The sequence below is a fragment of the Tricharina praecox genome, assembly GCF_024521635.1.
Source record: "Tricharina praecox strain CBS 144465 chromosome Unknown BZA05scaffold_40, whole genome shotgun sequence".
NCBI lineage: Eukaryota > Fungi > Ascomycota > Pezizomycetes > Pezizales > Pyronemataceae > Tricharina > Tricharina praecox.
The window spans coordinates 105,843-123,165 of NW_026250442.1; the positions used below are offsets into that span (position 1 = coordinate 105,843).

The window sequence follows — 17,323 nt, forward strand, 5'->3', positions numbered from 1 at the left end:
TTGGGAGACGCGATTAAAGATTGCTGATCACGCCCGGTGGCGTAATCGCGGCGGGGGATTCGTGATCGCTGCTGCTTACCTAGGTGCTCCTACTAGTAGTTACTCGTGCTGGGAGGATTTGTCCGCGGAAGTTAACTCCTATTTCCTATTCCTTAGCGAAGTAACTGCAGAGGTGCATCTCCATCTCCGTCTCCGGTCTCCGGGTGTGATTTCTCCCCAGGGCGGGGCAAACGGGAGCGGAACGGGAAGAAAGGAAACACTGCTCATCTCCGCGGCACGTTCTCCTCGAGCTTATCCACCCCACCTGTTGTGTTACCCATGGATGGGGCAGATGGAGATTGTGGGAATCGCCCATCCCGGGTCCGGAGATGCTGGAGCCTGGAGGTTTATGTACGTAGGGGACAGGCCGGGAAGGATGGATAACAAGTACTCCAAGTAAACTACTCGATAGGGTCCCTGATCGCCAGCTATCCGTGTCGTGTGAGTGGTCCTCGACACCCGAGTGAGCCACCACCATCCAGTTACAATCGTGACCCCACCAGTGACCACCCGTAACAGCAACACCACCACCACCACCACGATTACCACTTCACGTGCCCCCACCACCACGCGCAGCTACAGCCACGATGTACACCTCCCACAACGCGAGCATCAACAGTTCGCTATCAGCGTGCGTCTCCTCGCTCCGGGACAGCACACGCCTTCTCGACTCGACCATCTCGATCCTCGAGACGGGCACACAAGACTTCCCACGGACGACGCGAGCAATCCAAGCAGTGCGGGCCTACGAGCTGATCTCGGAGCCGGAGCTATTCTCCGCGCAGCGCGAGCTGGCCTCAGAGATCGGGCCGGAGGTTGAGCACCTCCTCCGGCGCGTCGAGATGCACCTGGCGAAGCTCGAGAGGCGCGAGAAGAGCCTGGTTAGTAGGTCCGAGTTGCAGGAGGGACGGATTGCCCAAGGGCAGCCCAGGATCGAGGGGAAGGGCAGGTTGAAGGAGAGGATGAGTGTCTTCGCGACGGATGAGCGCGCCGCCAGGCAGGAGAGGCTCAGGATGCTCGGGAATAAGAGGGAGCGCCTGGAGCATACGCTCGAGAGACTGACGTTGCAGATGAGCCACAAGGTATGTACTTTCCCGTGTGGGCGGGCCGGGGCGGGGCTAATGCTGTGGGTGTGAAGGAGAGGCAGGTCAGGATGAACATCAACTACGGTGCGCGGTGATGATGTACGGACGGATGGGTGTGGTTATTGGCGTTTGGAGGCGTTTAGGGGGTGTTCATTGGTATTACTACAACTACGGAACCACTCTACCATAGGGGATTCATTCATTCATCCATTAAATTCCCGCCGCCGTCATGACAAGTTTCAACGACTTGATAGTAGTACCGAGCACATGCTCTAGACCCCCAAGCTTTGCCCAGGCAGCCATGAGCGTCGGGTCCTGCGACTCGACGCGCACCAGCTCCCGCACACGCACATCCGTATCGTTGTATCTGAGGACCTGATCGGACGCTGCATCCGCGCCTCCGTGGCCCCCCGGGGCAGTATCGCGGTGGATTCCGACTGCCGCCGCAAACCGCTCGCGGAAGCCGAAGGGTGAGATGTCAAAGAAAGCGGACTTGTTAGGGTCTGGTGAGACGAGGGATTCGAGTGTGCGCAGCTCGGCGATTATCGCCGCTTCGGTGATGTAGAGGTCAAAGGCGACGTTGGCGGGGAGTGGCGGATCGAATACCTGTAGATACACCTTAGCCCACCCCCCGTCCCGGATGCATCGGTGAAGGAAGGAAGCACACCTTCGGATCCACCGCGTGAAATGGAAACAGTCTATGTGCCGATGCGCCCTTGAGCGCCGTCCGGGCGGCCTTCATGTTCGCATGCAACGCACACAGCATCTGCATAACACTCTTGGGATCCATCTTCCTCAGCCAGCCGCCATCCCCATCCGCTCCCTCCTCCTCCTCCCCGTCCTCTTCCCCGTTACGTAGCACCTCCAGCGACGCAACAACATAGTTCCCCACATCCACCAGCTGCTCCAGCATCAACGTGTGGTCCGCGGCAACACTGAGCTTGTACACCTGTAGCCCGCGGGTATACGGCAGTCCGGCCATCTTGACCTGCATGTCACCGCGGGTGACGCGGCTGCCAACACGGGTAATGAAGCCTTTCAGTGCTTCGCTGCGGGAGGTGGAGAGTGGAAGTGTCGAGCCGGGGCCGGACGGGGCTAGGAGGTGCAGACATTCTTGCAGGCCTGAGCGCAGGGCGCCGATGGTTTCGTCGAGGGTAGAGAGCAGCCAGGATAGTTCGCGAGCCTAGGGGAGGTGTCAGAGTACTGTGGGGAGCAAGAAGAGCGGACGTACTGCAGATGCGGTTTCTTCGTCTACGGTCATGGTGGGTTGAGCGAGCTGTGGACCTGTGGTATCCAGGTAGGTTGTTCGGGTACAGCCGCCCGTCTGACATCACGCAACCATCTTAACCTCTCGCAAGCTCCACCACGTTTCTACTATACTACATACATCCCACCAGCGTCACCAGCAATGAACCCGCCAACACTCTTCCGCCAATCCACACGGCAGCTCCTCCCCGCCCTCACCGTACGCAGCTTCACCGCGCTCACCCGCCCCCCGCCAAACTACCCGGGCCATGTCCCCCTCACCACACCGGAGCGGCTCCTCCTCGGCGCCGGATCGGCGGTGATCTGCTTCTTCAACCCACGGCGCGCCGGTAGCTACCCCTCGCACCCCGCGCACGCGCACCCACCCCCACTCGCGCTAACAACCATACCTAGACCTCATCGCCGCCTGCGGCGAAGCCACCGCGGTCCCCTACTTCATCTACCGGCTGCGGGACGCGATGCTGCGGGACTCTACGGGCCGGCGGATCCTGCGGGACCGACCACGGATCACCTCTACAAGCCTTGACCTTCCGCGGCTGCGGGCGCTGCCGCCAGGCACCGTAGGGCGCGAGTATATCACGTGGCTGGACCGGGAGGGGGTGTCGCCCGACACGCGCAGTGCCGTGCGGTACATCGATGATCCCGAGTGCGCATATGTCATGCAGCGGTATAGGGAGTGTCATGATTTTTATCACGCACTGACCGGGCTCCCTGTGGTCAGGGAGGGCGAGGTCGCGTTGAAGGCGTTTGAGTTTGCGAATACGTTGATTCCGATGACGGGACTGAGCATGGCCGCGGCGCTGACGCTGAAGGGAGATGAGAGGAGCAGGATCTGGGGGACGTATTTTCCGTGGGCGATCAGGAATGGGGTCAACGCGAAGGAGGTGATTAATATCTATTGGGAGGAGGAGTTGGAGACTAGTGTTGAGGCGCTGAGGAAAAGGATTGGGATTGAGATGCCGCCTGAGTGGGTACTCCCTTGCTCGGAGGTGCGGGATCATGTGCTGACGGTAGAACAGTATGCGGCGGACTAGAGCAGAGATCCGAGCGGCGAAGAAGAAGGAGAAGGCGGAGCGCGAGGCATTGGGGAAGGTTTGATTTGACATCACATCGGCCGCCGGTGCGGTGTCTCACGATACAAAACGTCATTCATTCGCCCGTGAACTGCATAAGCGCTCATCCCCATTCCCATCCCCCTAATCGAAGAAATCATCATCGTCATCATCAAACACGGCCTTCCTCCTCTGGAAGACGATCTCGCCATCGCCTCCACCCTCCTTCTTCTTGCTATCATCCACCATGCCGATAAGCTTCACCAGCTCGTCGTCCGTAACTCGCGACCGCAGCTGGTTCGTGCGCGCAAGCATGATCAGCCGGTTCTCGAGGTCCGTCGCGCGTGACGCTTTCACCATCGCGATGCGTCCCAGCCGGTCGACGGCTTCGGGCGTGCAGATTTGGCTGATGATTTGCTTGCGGCTTTCGGCTGCGGTGGGTTAGTGTATGTGACGGCGAGAGTGTCGATAGATGTGGTACCTTCGTTCTGTCTACGTGTTGTTAGCAGAGCTCTCCACCGTAAGGGGCGTTCAGTGTGCTCACTTCTGCTCATCCTGTCCACCCTGTCCACCACCTCCTCCTCCTCCACCGCCGCCCTGGAGCTCAGCGAGACGCGCAGCTCGGATCTTGGCTAGGTCTGGAAGGAATTCGTTAGCCGCTGAGTGTAATGTAGTGTAGTGCAGTATAGCCAGCGGAGTTCAACTCACCATCGTCGTCCATTATTTGCTGTATGATGTTTTGGTGTCGCAGATGACGATGAGCTGCTGGCTGGCTGGCTGGCTGTGCCCCGCCTTCTCTCCCACCTTCATGCACGCTTCCTAGCCGCGAATGGACTAGCGCCACGGGATAAGCAGGATCATGGTGAGTCACTCCATTTTCTATCTTTCTCTTCCGGGCAATTCTGGAACGCTGGCCAGATCCGTTCCCGCTGCATAATATTTCACGCGGTCACAAGCTGCTCCGGAGTCCGAATACATAGAAAATAACTAAGCCACATGTTTTGTTTCCCCGGTGGCGACTGGCGAGTCTGCTCCGGACGAACCAATCACCGCGCTCCGAACCGCACATGACCTTGGCGTCTTGGCCACCCTCCCTTGCTTCGGGAACGTTCCCTGGGGTGGCCGGCTATCTCACATCAAAAAGACCCTGCCCATCACCCATCTGCACCTGCACCTCTCATCCCTCCATCTCCATCTCACCACCCCACACCTTCACCACCCTCCACCACCACCACCACCACTACCACCAAAGCAATGGCACGTCAACGCGGTCCCGCTCGCCCCGCCGCGCGCCCCGCGGCTCGCCCCGCTCCCGCGCAATCTCGCGCCGCCTCGACGGCCTCGGTCCCCGCGCGCACTGCGGCCGCCCCCCCGCCCGCGGTGCAGCAGGCGTCGGCGCCTGCGCAGCAGGGTCCGGGACTTTTCGGACAGATGGCCTCCACCGCTGCTGGTGTCGCTGTCGGTAGCAGTATTGGACATGTTGTTGGCTCGGGGCTTTCTGGGCTTGTGAGTAATTCTGTCGCTGGGGGGATGGGAAAGGGAAGGGGGAACATGCTGACGCGTGTGGGGATAGTTCGGAGGTGGATCGTCCGCGCCCGTCGAGGCGCCCGCTCAGGCGCAGGCTGCGCAGTCCCAAGGAAACTGGGGCGCTGCGTCGTGCGAGGCTGATGCGAAGAGCTTTACTAAGTGTCTTGATGATAATGGTGGAGACATGCAGATCTGCAGTTGGTACTTGGAGCAACTGGTATGTTCTTCCGTCGTGGTTGATGTGGTTTGGCGGGTGGAGAGATGCTGACGGGGGGGGGGCGTGCAGAAAGCGTGTCAGAACATGGCGAAGACTCTCAACTAGACGAGACACTGGATGATGGAGGAGAGCGTTGGGCGAGCATTGGGTTGCGTAGCATAGCGTTCTCTGGCTCTGGCTCTGGCAATTGTGGCGGAATACCTACCTAGATCGGGCTGCGTTTTATTCTTCTGCTTCTCAGCTTTTCCTTCTTTCTTTCTCCGAAGCACAGACGAGATGAGACGAGATGAGATGAGATGAGATGAGATGCGATGTGTATTTGTTACTTAGAATGTACTTGTACTCCACTCCCCTCTTTGTACCTTTGTGCTGTACCATACGTAAAACTACCTAGGTGGGCTATCGTGTTTGCAAATGTATAATATGCCTATATGTAGTGGGCAGCTCGGTGAATCACGATCTTGATTCCAATCTCAGGATGAGGGTATGTACGGTACCCGTCAACTAAAGCTCCAGTGGAGATTTGTGTCTCACCATGTCCGACCTCACCAGTCTCGCCAGTCTCGACAGCATACCCATCCGCACCACAAGCCCCACTCACTCCACAAATTCCCCGAGTCACCCGTGAGGTGTGCAGCACCGACGCCGACGTCGATAACTGGGATTGGAGTTGTACCCCAAAGCCGAAGCCGGACCTCGCCCATTCACGCGTACGCAGACAAGATCATGCAACAATACCATGCAGCAAAAGCATGAGAAAATCACCAGCACCGACGGCCATAGATTTCGAGCAACCACACCACAACCCGGTCAGATCTCGACCGTTCACGTAGACAATATCATGCAACGATTCCATGCACCAAAATCATGAGAAATCACCAGCGCCGACGGCCATAGATGTCGAGCAAATTGCAACCACACCACCACCCGGTCAAAGCTTTTGCCATTCCATTCCGTTCCCAGTCCCCTTCCCCGTGTGTATATATGACCTTCATCCCATCCCATCCAATCCACCAGCAAATCCACCAGCAAATCCACCAGCAAATTCATTCCCAAAAGATCCCCCCAAATGTCCCCCCAAATGTCCAAGTCAAAAGTGTAGTATAGGTAGTGTAGTAGTGTAGTAGATACTCAGAAGTAAGTAGCAGAAGTAAGCAGAAGTAAGTAAGTAGAAGAAGTAAGTAGAAGTAGAAGTTAAAAAACGCTAATAGTGCCATCAAGCAAAGCAAAGCAAATAGTTTGCACGTGTGTAAGTAAGGCAAGGTAAGTGGGCGGGCAAGAAGAAGAAGTAAACAATAACCAGAATTCGCTCCTCCCCTCCAATATCTCCTTCGGCGATACGATACGGTCTCTAACATCAAATCAAAAAAACGCCGCCCCCCCCCGCCACCAGGACAACTTAAATAGCCGGTCCAATTCCCGTCCAATTCCAATTCAATCCTATCCAATCCAATTCCGAGTCCAATTCCGGTCCACTCCAATCCACTCCACTTCAATCCAATCCACTCCAATCCTCTTTCTCAGACATACACACACACTCACCTACAGGCAGCGACATCAACACAACAGCAACAGCAACGGTATAAGGTACTTTCGGCCGGGTAGAAAACAAACGAAAACAAGTTGAGCTAGTTACCGTGATGAATGGTAGGCAGCAGTGGTGGATGGAGTTTACAAAAACGTGACAAATACAAGAAGTATCAGAGCGAAGAAGAAGAAGAAGAAGAAGAAGAAGAAGAAGAAGAAGAAAGTGTAAGAGTTACTTAAGTTAAGGTCAAGTACCGTAGCGTAGGGGGGGGGGGGGGGGGGGGGGGGGGGGGTAGGGGGGGACAAAAGAAAACGAAGTGAAGTGAAGGTTGTGGGGGGGAGGGTGGGCGGAATGAAGGAGATTCGTTTCGTTGAACCCACCCTCGCCCGCCCAGTGCGAAAACCCAGTGCGAAAACCCAAAAACGTGAAACGAAAGCACCGCCTGCAACCAGCCAACCAGCAACAGCAATAGCAAGCAACAGTAACAGCAAGCAAAAGCAACATCTCTTCTTTCCTCTTTTTCGCACCAACAGCACAGAACAGAACAAGTCAACACGCCCCAAACTCCCCTGCCAACCAGCAGCCATGCATATAAAAAACATTCTCACACATCCCTCCTCCCCACCCCACCCCCCACCCCTCTCCCCCCCAAGAGTTGGACCCTATTGAAGGTAAAAGAGGTGAGTAGTAGGATGAGAAGAAGAAAAAAGACGGTCCTAACGCTCTCCCCGCTGCCAATTGTTGATGATAGCCATCAGGCCCACGCCAATGACCACCACGCCCAACAGCGAAGCGTACGGTGCAGCGCCGCTCTGTTTCCGCAGCAGCAGCGTGTGCTCTTTGCTCAGCTGCGTGACCGTCAGCGCCGAGTCGGAGCGCATGATGCCCGGTGGGGCGCTAGCTCTTCGTCTCCCGTCGATGACGACCTGGGTCGACGAATCGGTAGTGTCCGCGTCGTCCGTCTGGCTTCCCGACTCCCGTGCCCGCTGTAGCCGCTCGTCCTCCTCCTTCCTGATGGCGCGGATCGTCTCAAAGAGCGTTTTCTTGTCTGAATCCCGCTCCTTCTCTGCCGCGTCCGCTCGCAGCTCGGCGACCTCGGCGCGCATCCGATACGAAAGCATGTCGCTCTTGACGTTTGCGAGCTCGCGCAGGATCTGCTCCATGCGTTGCTGCAGTTCGGCGGCGGCCTGGGCGGCGGAGTCGGCGGCATCGTCTCGGTCCTTCTTGTCTTGTTCTTTGATCTGTGAGCTTTCTACTTCCTGTCTACTTTCATCACGCTCATCACTTGGAGATGCGAGCTCACGAGGTTTTCCTGCGTCTTGTGCCAGCCGTGTCGCGTTCTTCTCCAACCGTGCCGCCTTGTCCTCTGCCGCCTCTCGCGCTTCTTTTTCCTTTCTCAGCGCATCCTCGAGATCTTGGATTCGTGCCGAGTTCGTCTCGACCTCCTTCCGCGCCCGCGCCAATTCTCCCAGCAACGACTGGATCGCCTGCGGAGGTTCAGCCTTCACCGAGCGATCGGGTTTGATCGACCGAGCGAACATGGCATCGCCGGATGTGATTCGCGAGAATTCGGAAGCGACGACGGTTTTGTCCTGGGGAAGCGGAGGGAGTGGGCTCTTTGGCGGGGGTATCCCGTTCGTCTGGGGAGCCTCATGCATTGCTGCTGCAGGCTTGGATGCCAAATCGATCACCTTTGGCACTGGGGGGACGGCGGAGAGGAGAATATCAAAGACCTCTTGCGTCCGCTGAAGGTCCTGAGACTGCTGTTTGGCGGCGTACAGTTCTTGCTGACGGGATGTTAGGCGACGAGAACGAGGGAAACACAACGGAAACGCGCGCTTACGTTTAGTTTCTTGACCACCATCTCCATCGATACCGGCGCCATCATGATCTGTTGTTGACGATGTGTGGGTCCTGCAACGTTTCCGCCGTTACCCATCGCACCTCTAGTACTCTGCGACCCACCCCGCCCCCGCAAACTCTGCGCGGAACCATGAGAAGGAGGGCCCATAAGGTTTCCGTTTACAAGGGGATCAATTTCCCCAAAGTTAACCTCGAAACCCTGCATCGGCGGGCCAGCGTGTTCAACCCTTGCCGCCACCTTGTGATGTACAATCGTCTTGTTGTCGTCACCGACAATATCAATGCCCAACTCCAGCACGTCCTCCGTCCGCAATTCGTGTGCTTCGCTCTCGACGTTTTCTTGCGAGAGGCGTTGCCCGTTGACGAAGGTGCCGTTCGACGACTTGATATCGCGGATCCAAACCTTGTTGCTGACCTTGTCGGCCCAGACCTCGGCGTGCTGTCGCGAGAGCACCTTGGAATCGAAGAAGCCGTTCGTCTGGGTCGGCAACGTTTTGGCGTTGGTCTGCCGGCCGATTCGAAGTGTATCCGGGTAATACGGCAATGGGATCTGCTTCCGCTCAAAGGTGGCATTCAAGGGTACAAGCAACAGGTAGGATTGCTGCTGCTGCTGCCCGTTCTGTTGCATCTGGCCGCCGCTCATCAGATGCTGCGAGGGCAGGATCGGGCCAGGCTGGTGGATCCCGTTGACGGCGCTGGGAGGCTGAGCCGATATGGAGCCGTTCGTCCTCACATGATTGACATCGGACTTGGGCCATCCCCCGAGACTGTTGCCGTTCACCAATCCGGCGCCGTTCACGCTCCCCGCGCGAGACGTTGCTTTCTTCTTCCCGCCCAAAGAACTCACCCAGCCGCCGTTCGCCATGCTACTACTAGTGCTGCTGCCATTCGTGTTTCCGTTTCCATTCGTGCTGTTCTCGAGCGGCGAGTTGTTGCCGGACTGCATTCCGTATCGTTGAGCCTTACTCCGCGGTAAAAAGATATCAGCCGTCATCGAGTCGAGGGGTCCCTGGCTGTTCCAAGATCGCGGGACGTGAACATTCGGGGGTTGGGCAACGGCAGTCATAAGTCAAGTGAAGTCCGTATCGGCAGAGCTGAGTGTACCCCGGCCGGAGAAGGAGGCGGAGATGGATCCGGTAGTCTCTCTCCCTAAGGGTGGCCAACCACGGTAGTGGGTAAGGTGGGGTGAGGGGGTGGGGACAGTTTTTATGCTGCGACACCTCTTCGTCAGTAGATGAGCCAATACTTCGGGCAAGGTTTGGTTTTTTTTTCTCTCTCTCTCTCTCTTTCTTTTCGCGTGAGCGTGAGCGAGAGAGCGCGCGCTGGGTATCGGAGTGAATCTGAGCGAAGGGGAACGAGAAAGTTTCGGGAGAAAGCAAAACGACAGTCAACACGTGACTGCGAGCTGGATGGCAGTTCTCTCGAGCGAGCGTGCGTGCGAGCGTGCGACGGAGCGCACGAGCCTAGCGGCTCGAGGGTAGAGTGTAGTGGAATGACATGGAGGAGGGAAAGTAGGTGAGTAAGTAGTGGGAGGCGACAAACCGATGTGGACCCGAACCGGAGCAGACCAACTTATCGCGAACAAGCAAACAGCGCGGCGCCGGAGGGGATGTCGAGTGTGTATTTTAATGTTCCGTGCGGATCGACCTCGGCGACAGCGGCGACGGCGGCGGAGGCGGAGTGGGAGGGACGAGTATGAATGTAGGTGGCTAATACGCAGGATCGATGGGCGCACACACACGCGTGTGTCTGTGTCGGTGGGGAGACCTGTGTCTGGAGAGGAATAGGAGGTGAAGGAGAGTTTTTCGTGTCCGCGGTTGTTGCCGAACCGAGCTGTGTCTCGCGATGGCTTTCTGTGGTCGATGGGCGATGGGGGGGACGAGAAGTGCCAGGGGGTTGGTGGTGGTGGGCGGTGGGTTTGGTTAGGTGGAGGGTTTGTGGGTTTGTGGATGTGGGTAGTCGGCGGCGGAGGTGGTGGTAGTGGTGGATGGGACGAGGACAGATGGTACTTCGAAGTCGGTAGCAGCAGCGATCTAGGGAAGGTATCTGCCTTCTGTGGCTTTTCACTCTTGTCTGCGGTTCCTTCCTCTTTGCGACTTTTCGATTTTGGATTTTTCGACTTTTCGATCACTCTCCTTTGAATTGCTTTTCGGGGAGGGGGAAGGGTCCCTTGAATTTCTCCGTTCGTGGTGTTTTATTTTCCCGATTATTCGCGTGTCTTGTATCTCGTCTCGTTGCGCGCTATCCTGACACTCGATTTCTATGCTTGCGTGGTCGCGAACGTCGCTAGTTGTCGCTGTCGATGTCGCTGTCGCTGTCGTTGTCGTCGTTGTCGCTGTCGTTGTCGTCGTTGTCGTTGTCGTTGTCGTCCTCGCAGTTACCGTTGCCGTTGTCGTTCCAGTCTCTTCGTTCGAGTCAAGCCAGCGGTCGTGGTCCTGGGGGAATCTCGTTCTTCACAGTGCACGTCGTCGTCGCAGCGATGGATGTGTACGAGGAAACAAAACAAAAACACCCTTCCTTCCTACCTTCCTTCCTTCCTTGCTTGCTGCGTTCGATTCGACAGTGATCGATTATTATGATTTACCCACACCCACCCCCACCCCCACCCCCATACTACCTACGGCAACCACACTCACTTCCTCACATTCCCCAAGTATTTACTTGCCTGCCTGCTTGCTTACCTTCTCCAACCGCCCTGCCTGGCCAGTAGAGTGGCTGCTGCTGCTTTCCTGTCGCCGAGCCTCTCCCCCTCTCTCTCTCCCTTCCATTCTCCATATCATACACGCCGTAGAGCACGGTACATCCACAACTTTTGCCCGCGTTTCGCCACTGGCAATCCTTGCTCCTGTGCTCGCCCGCAGGCCCCCTCACCCAATCCCATCAATCCAAAACTGCACTGGAGATAGATAGCATCCATCGGCTTGCTTACGGTACGGGGGTCGTTGTGAAAGGGGCGGATGCGGGTGCGGGCGCGCGGTAGGCGGTGAAATACTGAGGAGTAGGAGGTGGAGCAGGAGGAGGAGGACATACTGCCACTCTATACGGTACTCTACTGTAGTAGGGGCCTACCTTCATAGCATGCTGGATACATTGCGATAGTTATCTACGGTACTCTACTCTACATGCTAACTGCCAGAGTAGATTCTGGGGTGCTGCGAGTGGGGCGAACGGCGTCGCACTTGAGGCCGGGGTGGCTACTACTGCTACTCCTGTTGGTATACCGGCGGTACTCTACTCTATGTATGCACCTACATACATCCCCAGATTCACGGTGATGGCTGACGAGAGTAGGTGATGCCCTCGAGTCATGGTGGGTGATTGCTGCCCGGAAGGAGAGTGACTGATGCCCTGCTGTGGCCTTCCTCCCTGCCTCCCTCCCTCCCGACGGCCAATACAGTGCCAGAAGGGCTCGCAGTGGTCCGTAACTACAATTCTATGCTCTACTCTCCCCCGGTGTGGCCTGGGCGGCAATCGATGGCGAACTCGAACGCGACTCCACAATCCCACCTCCACGCCCCACTGAATTACGAGCACGTACCTACCGGTCGCGGTTCTTCCCTGGTGTCCGCCTGCAGATCCCAAGGACTAGCGGACACACTACAGCGCAGCCAGACAAGTCCGAGCTGACATGGAAATGAGAGGTGAGTGTGGCTGAGCAGGAGCACGGAGGATAAGGAGGAGAAGGGGCACGCGAAGGGGGACGAGGAGGGGGAGAACAATAGGCAGCAGACAGCTCTGTTTCGCTGGATAGATACATCTCCAGAAGTACCGGAAGTACCGGAAGTACCGCAGGTGCTCTACCGAATCCCAATTGGCCTGCCGGACCGACTCCACCTCGCCCCTCCCCATAGGCGCTCAAGGGACAGGCTGCCGGCGTAGAGTACAAGTCATGAAGAACACCCAGAGAACAAATCGTGCCTGTCTCCTACTCGACTGCTGCCATCTACGGTATGCAGTCGGGTCATTCGTGACGTCCATCCATCCAACGTCCATCCACCTATCTCTCCTTCCACCCATCCTTCCACCCATCCGCCTGTCCATCCTTCCACTCATCCACTCATCCACCCATCCTTCCATCCTTCCATTCTCCACGAGCCATTCTCCACGAGTCCTTCTCCTGCATGAATGCTGTACCTGTACCGTATCCAACCGTTCAGTTCGGCTGTCTACGTGGATACATATCGTCCCTCGCGCTAGTAGTGACTTGGGGACGATGGACCGTGGCCGCCCCTGGGGCCTGGGGCCCAGTGCTAGCTGAGTAGCGATGACGTTGCCCGTGATCCCCGTGAGCGCCCGTGAGCGAAGCACAGAAGAGCAGAGCAGAGTACCAAGGTACCTGGCCGAGTAGACGAGACAAACAGAATGTCAACTCGATAACAAGTGCTCTGTTACTTACCAAGCTCGAGCGAACACCTCCGGAGGTGTCTGTCACTCCTGAGTGCTCTCGTGCTCTCTTGCGGCTGATTCACCTCTGACAAGCTTGCCCCGTCGTTGGTCGTGGGTCGTTGGTCGTTGGTCCCACCCAGGTCCCGTCTTCTTCTTCCTGCCCGGTCGCACAGCTGACTGCAAATGTCACCTGTACGCGACCGGGCACCAACCGCAAAAGCAGCAGGCATGTCATATCCGTGTCCGGCGCGAAAAGGGAAAGGGAAAAAAAAGATGCCAGAGCTATGTAAGTCATACATAGAGCTGGCCTCTAAGCTACCTTCTTGGAACGTGACTCTTGCGGCTCTGGTGGCTCCAACCACATCTCAGCACACACAAATCCAACTCCCCCCCCCCCCCCCCCCCCCTCAAACCCTCCACCACCCCCCATTCCCTCGCCCGCCAGCGATAGATGATGCTGAAGCATCTCATACACTCGCCCTCAGCACCTTTGATCCAGCCATGAGCTCCTCTTTCACCACACTCCTGGCCGTGTACGTCCTCGGGGGGCTAACCTTTGTACCTTTGATCGCGCTGCTACTGCTACTGCTCGCCTACTACACCTTCCCCGAAGCCGTGCGGCGTGAGCCGCCCGAACCCTCTCTGCAGCGCCCGCTCGAGGAGGACGTGTTTAAGACCGACGACGAGAAGCTGGTGCGGCGGTTGACGAACTCTGTCGACGTGGCCGCGGGCTACTTCCTCGTGACGCGGGAATGGGTGCCCTCTGGAATCAACGGAAGGCCCCCGGAGAGAGCTTCGCCCGTCGCTGGGAACGCCGCCCCGCAGCCTACTACGAACCAGAATAACTCCCCCTCTGTATACCAGTCCATGTACCGCAGCTTGTTCGATAGGAAGTCCAGCATCGGCGCCGCGGATGTCGCAAATAATCTTAAGCCAAAGGGGAAACGCCCAACTAATGAGTTCTTTGTCGTGCTGAGGTATGCTCTTTCAGCAGTCTCCCGAGAGATCTCTCTATATATATCTCTCTCTCCCTCCATCTCTCTCTCTCTCTCTTGACCGAACAGAAAAAAGAAAGGAAAAATGCGGTCGCTAACACGAAGCTGCGTGGTAGACACGGTTACCTCATGCTCTACGATGACGAACAGCAAGTCGAGGTTCGCCATGTCGTGTCCTTAAGTCTCTATACCGTCAGCATCTACGGCGGCGGCGAGATCATTCCGGAGGGCGAGCTGTATATCCGACGGAACGCCATATGCCTCACGCGACGACCCGATACCATGAAAGCGACGCTCGACGAGAGTGCCGGGCTGCCCTTCTACATGTTCTCGGAGAACTGCTCCAACAAGGAGGACTTCTATCTGGCTCTGGTCAAGCACCAAGAGAAGTCGGCCGACGACCCGACGATACCGCCCAGGCCTCTCCGCTACCGCCAGAAGGATGTCATCTCGTTGGTCCAGCGGCTGCATTCTTCCGAGGACCAGCTGCAGATGAATTGGGTCAATGGCCTGCTCGGGAGGGTGTTCCTGTCGATCTATAGGACGCCGGAAGTGGAACAGTTCTTTCGCTCCAAGATCGTCAAGAAAATCTCCCGTGTGGCCAAACCGAATTTCCTGTCCGATATCAAGGTGCAGCATATATACGTTGGCGACTCGATCCCCTATATTACCAACCCCCGGCTCAAGGAGATGACTGCGGACGGTGACTTTTGCTGCGAATTCGATGTCACCTACACGGGGAATTTCAGACTGGTATGTTTGCTCCCAGCGGTGAGAGGACGGAATGCTGAGATCCCCTCCCCGCGCCGTAGGAAATCGCGACAAAGGCGACCATGAACCTCGGGGCTCGATTCAAGCCTCGTGAAGTCAACCTGCTCCTTGCCGTGCTGCTGAAGCGACTGGAAGGCCACGGTGTGATCCGGATCAAACCCCCGCCGAGTAACAGACTGTGGTTCGCTTTCGAGCGCATGCCCAAGATGGAACTGGTGATCGAGCCCATCGTAGGATCGCGACAGGTGGCCTGGGGACCCATCCTCCGTATCATCGAGAGTCGCATCAGAGAGGTCATCGAGGAATCGGTTGTCCTGCCGTACTACGACGATATTCCCTTCACCGACACGATCGACCAGAAGTTCCGCGGAGGAATATGGCACACGCACAAGAAATCGCCGCCGCCCGCTGCCAGGGAAACCGAGAAGGAGCTGGCGGATATCGACGATGTTAACGAGTTGGGGATGGATATGGATGAACAGCAGCAGACACCAATTATACACCTGGAAGCGGCGGGTGAGCCGGCGATACCCATGGCAGCACATATAGCCACATCTACCTCCGCTTCCTCGGACGAGACGAGGGCAACCTCCGTGTCCGGACTGGCAGTCGACAACGATGACAGTTCCCCGCGTCCGTCGCGAACGCCGTCGGTTAAATCCAAGAATTCTTCAAGTGAGCGAAAAAAGACTGTCCGCGCCCTTTCCTTCAGCTCAATAACCCCTACTCCTCCAGCGCCGTCGATAGGCACAGATGCGATAAATGTCACCGCGGTCCGGGACAGAAGCGATTCCAACACGGATCCAAACACTGCAAGCTCAGCACTCTCCCGGGCTTCGGCTAGTCCGAAATCTCCATCACCGATATCACTCGGCCCACCTAGCCGGCTGAAACATATTCAACCGCGGGCAGAATCGTACGGTGATGATGATCTAGCTAGACAGGAAAACTACGAAGGTGCTGGTACCGGTATTGGTAACATGACTGGTGGCTCCATGGAGGGGTTCGGCAACAACTACAACGGACCCAACAAATTCCTCACGCCGGGCTCTCGCACCTCTACCAACAGCAGCAACAAAGGACCGCTCGACACCATCGCCGCGATCGGCACCGCCACCGCAACAATAAAGAAATGGTATTCCACGCGTAAAAACCCCAGCACATCCACGACGCCCACTTCAGCAACCGAGGATCATCCCGCACCTCTCTCCACCAGCACCACCTCCTCGTCCTCGCGCTCCATGGCACCCGCCATAATCCCGCCTCCGCCCATCAAAAAGCCCACACCCCCCATCGCCGTCCCCACCAAGCGCCGGAACCTCCCGCCCCCGCTCGTCCCCACCCGGAGAAAAGTCTCGGCGCCCCCGCTCCCGCCGCGCATCGACATCCAGGGCCAGAACCAGAGCGAGGTGCTGGTCGTGGCCGCCCCCGGCGGCGACGAGCCGACTACCCCTAGGACCGATGAGCAGGAGAGACAGTTCGACGAGCTCTTTGGAAGCTCCGATAGCTCGGGTGGGCAAGAGGGCGTGCCGTGGACGGCCGGCGAGGAGAGGGAGGTGTGGAATCTTGCTGAGGGGGAGGGCACCGCGAGCGTCAGGAATAGAAATAGGAATAGGAATGGGAGTAGGAATACGTGGGGTGGTAGTGGGGCTAGTGGGGCCAGTGGGGCCAGTGGGGATGAGAGGTAGTTGTTGTGCTGGTGGTGCTGGTGCTGGTGCTGGTGCTGGTGGAGGAGGCATGTGTACAGTAATTCCCAAAGTTTCATTTCCGGTGCGCGTTACGGATGGAGTTCGTTTACTCTCTTTTTTTACTTTGCTTTTTTGTTTTGGCTTTTAGCTTTTATGGTTTTATCTTGTGTGGAGGATGCAGCGGATCGGATGGATGGATGGATCGGATGGATGGATCGGATGGATGGTGGAATCTGGGGTTTTGTTGCTCTCCTTCTCTCCTTCTCTCCTTTTTTTTGCTTTGTGTTTTTGTGTGGTTTTATAGCTTTGCTCTGCTCGTTGGATGTGATTTTTTGTGAGTGGTGATGGTGGGGAGGGGAGGATAATTGTATTTTTACTTTTACTTTTACTTTTACTTTTACTGCAGGATTGCTGAAGGATTGCTGTTGCTGTTGCTGTTGCTGCGAGGCATCTTCATGTGTTGTCACTCGATCACTCGGCACTCGGGGCACTCGGCGCGATAAAATCGGAGTGGAGTTGAAGATAGCTTTTACAAGCGGGTGGGTGGGTGGATGGGCGGGTGGATGGGTGGAAAGCAGGCAAGCAAGCAATCGATCAAGCAATGATTAAACCATAGAAAATGTGGATGGTGGATGGAGGTGCTGGTGCTGGTGCTGGCAGCCTGGCAGGTCAGGTCAGGTCAGGCTCCTCCTCCTCGCCGTCATGGTCGTCGTCGTCTGGTTACTCGCTATGACCGACGTGTACAAAAATTGTATTACTGATTTGAAACATTTTTCATTCAAAGTACCAGTCCATCCAATCCATCCAGTCCGTCGGACATCCAGCTCTAAGTACTAGTTGCGCGGACTGGACTGGATTGAGAGGTTCAGTCCGATTTTTGCAGAAAGACGGGCTGGACTGGACTGG

The 17,323-nt window shown here is 56.8% G+C and overlaps 9 protein-coding genes across 9 annotated transcripts; 5 read left to right on the forward strand and 4 right to left on the reverse strand.

Annotated features, from left to right (window-relative positions):
• Positions 1–433: 433 nt before the first annotated feature.
• Positions 434–1,327, forward strand: BZA05DRAFT_359997 (DASH complex subunit Spc19). Its single transcript, XM_051481480.1, has 2 exons — positions 434–1,121; positions 1,178–1,327. Exons 1-2 carry the CDS (start codon positions 627–629, stop codon positions 1,217–1,219), a joined length of 537 nt encoding a protein of 178 aa, XP_051335090.1. The 5' UTR covers positions 434–626; the 3' UTR covers positions 1,220–1,327.
• On the reverse strand, positions 1,328–2,435 carry BZA05DRAFT_412341 (RAVE subunit 2/Rogdi). Its single transcript, XM_051485088.1, has 3 exons — positions 2,356–2,435; positions 1,792–2,307; positions 1,328–1,730 (listed from the first exon to the last, which is right to left on the reverse strand). The coding sequence occupies exons 1-3, from the start codon at positions 2,383–2,385 to the stop codon at positions 1,335–1,337; spliced, it is 942 nt and encodes a 313-aa protein (XP_051335091.1). The 5' UTR covers positions 2,386–2,435; the 3' UTR covers positions 1,328–1,334.
• Positions 2,436–2,532: 97 nt separating this feature from the next.
• On the forward strand, positions 2,533–3,488 carry BZA05DRAFT_427604 (ubiquinone biosynthesis protein coq4, mitochondrial; the record flags this gene model as incomplete). Its single annotated transcript, XM_051486066.1, has 3 exons — positions 2,533–2,719; positions 2,784–3,357; positions 3,410–3,488. 3 exons carry the CDS (start codon positions 2,533–2,535, stop codon positions 3,486–3,488), a joined length of 840 nt encoding a protein of 279 aa, XP_051335092.1.
• A 98-nt stretch (positions 3,489–3,586) lies between these two features.
• BZA05DRAFT_449197 (PDCD5-related protein) lies at positions 3,587–4,163 on the reverse strand (the record flags this gene model as incomplete). Its single annotated transcript, XM_051487331.1, has 4 exons — positions 3,587–3,873; positions 3,924–3,934; positions 3,987–4,080; positions 4,151–4,163. 4 exons carry the CDS (start codon positions 4,161–4,163, stop codon positions 3,587–3,589), a joined length of 405 nt encoding a protein of 134 aa, XP_051335093.1.
• Positions 4,164–4,587: 424 nt separating this feature from the next.
• On the forward strand, positions 4,588–5,613 carry BZA05DRAFT_412347 (uncharacterized protein). Its single transcript, XM_051485089.1, has 3 exons — positions 4,588–4,948; positions 5,016–5,186; positions 5,256–5,613. Exons 1-3 carry the CDS (start codon positions 4,697–4,699, stop codon positions 5,289–5,291), a joined length of 459 nt encoding a protein of 152 aa, XP_051335094.1. The 5' UTR covers positions 4,588–4,696; the 3' UTR covers positions 5,292–5,613.
• Positions 5,614–6,193: 580 nt separating this feature from the next.
• Positions 6,194–6,983, reverse strand: BZA05DRAFT_412348 (uncharacterized protein). The gene is given in 2 exon segments (XM_051485090.1): positions 6,194–6,917; positions 6,936–6,983. 1 exon segment carries the CDS (start codon positions 6,542–6,544, stop codon positions 6,233–6,235), a length of 312 nt encoding a protein of 103 aa, XP_051335095.1. The 5' UTR covers positions 6,545–6,917; positions 6,936–6,983; the 3' UTR covers positions 6,194–6,232.
• Positions 6,984–7,430: 447 nt separating this feature from the next.
• On the reverse strand, positions 7,431–9,643 carry BZA05DRAFT_344445 (uncharacterized protein; the record flags this gene model as incomplete). The annotated part of the gene is made up of 2 exons (XM_051481127.1): positions 7,431–8,501; positions 8,558–9,643. The coding sequence occupies 2 exons, from the start codon at positions 9,641–9,643 to the stop codon at positions 7,431–7,433; spliced, it is 2,157 nt and encodes a 718-aa protein (XP_051335096.1).
• Positions 9,644–13,369: 3,726 nt separating this feature from the next.
• BZA05DRAFT_412357 (putative integral membrane protein conserved region-domain-containing protein) lies at positions 13,370–16,787 on the forward strand. The gene is made up of 4 exons (XM_051485091.1): positions 13,370–13,940; positions 14,075–14,711; positions 14,771–15,404; positions 15,465–16,787. The coding sequence occupies exons 1-4, from the start codon at positions 13,465–13,467 to the stop codon at positions 16,415–16,417; spliced, it is 2,700 nt and encodes an 899-aa protein (XP_051335097.1). The 5' UTR covers positions 13,370–13,464; the 3' UTR covers positions 16,418–16,787.
• BZA05DRAFT_412358 (uncharacterized protein) lies at positions 16,435–16,787 on the forward strand. The gene has a single exon (XM_051485092.1). The coding sequence runs from the start codon at positions 16,513–16,515 to the stop codon at positions 16,753–16,755; it is 243 nt and encodes an 80-aa protein (XP_051335098.1). The 5' UTR covers positions 16,435–16,512; the 3' UTR covers positions 16,756–16,787.
• Positions 16,788–17,323: the final 536 nt, after the last annotated feature.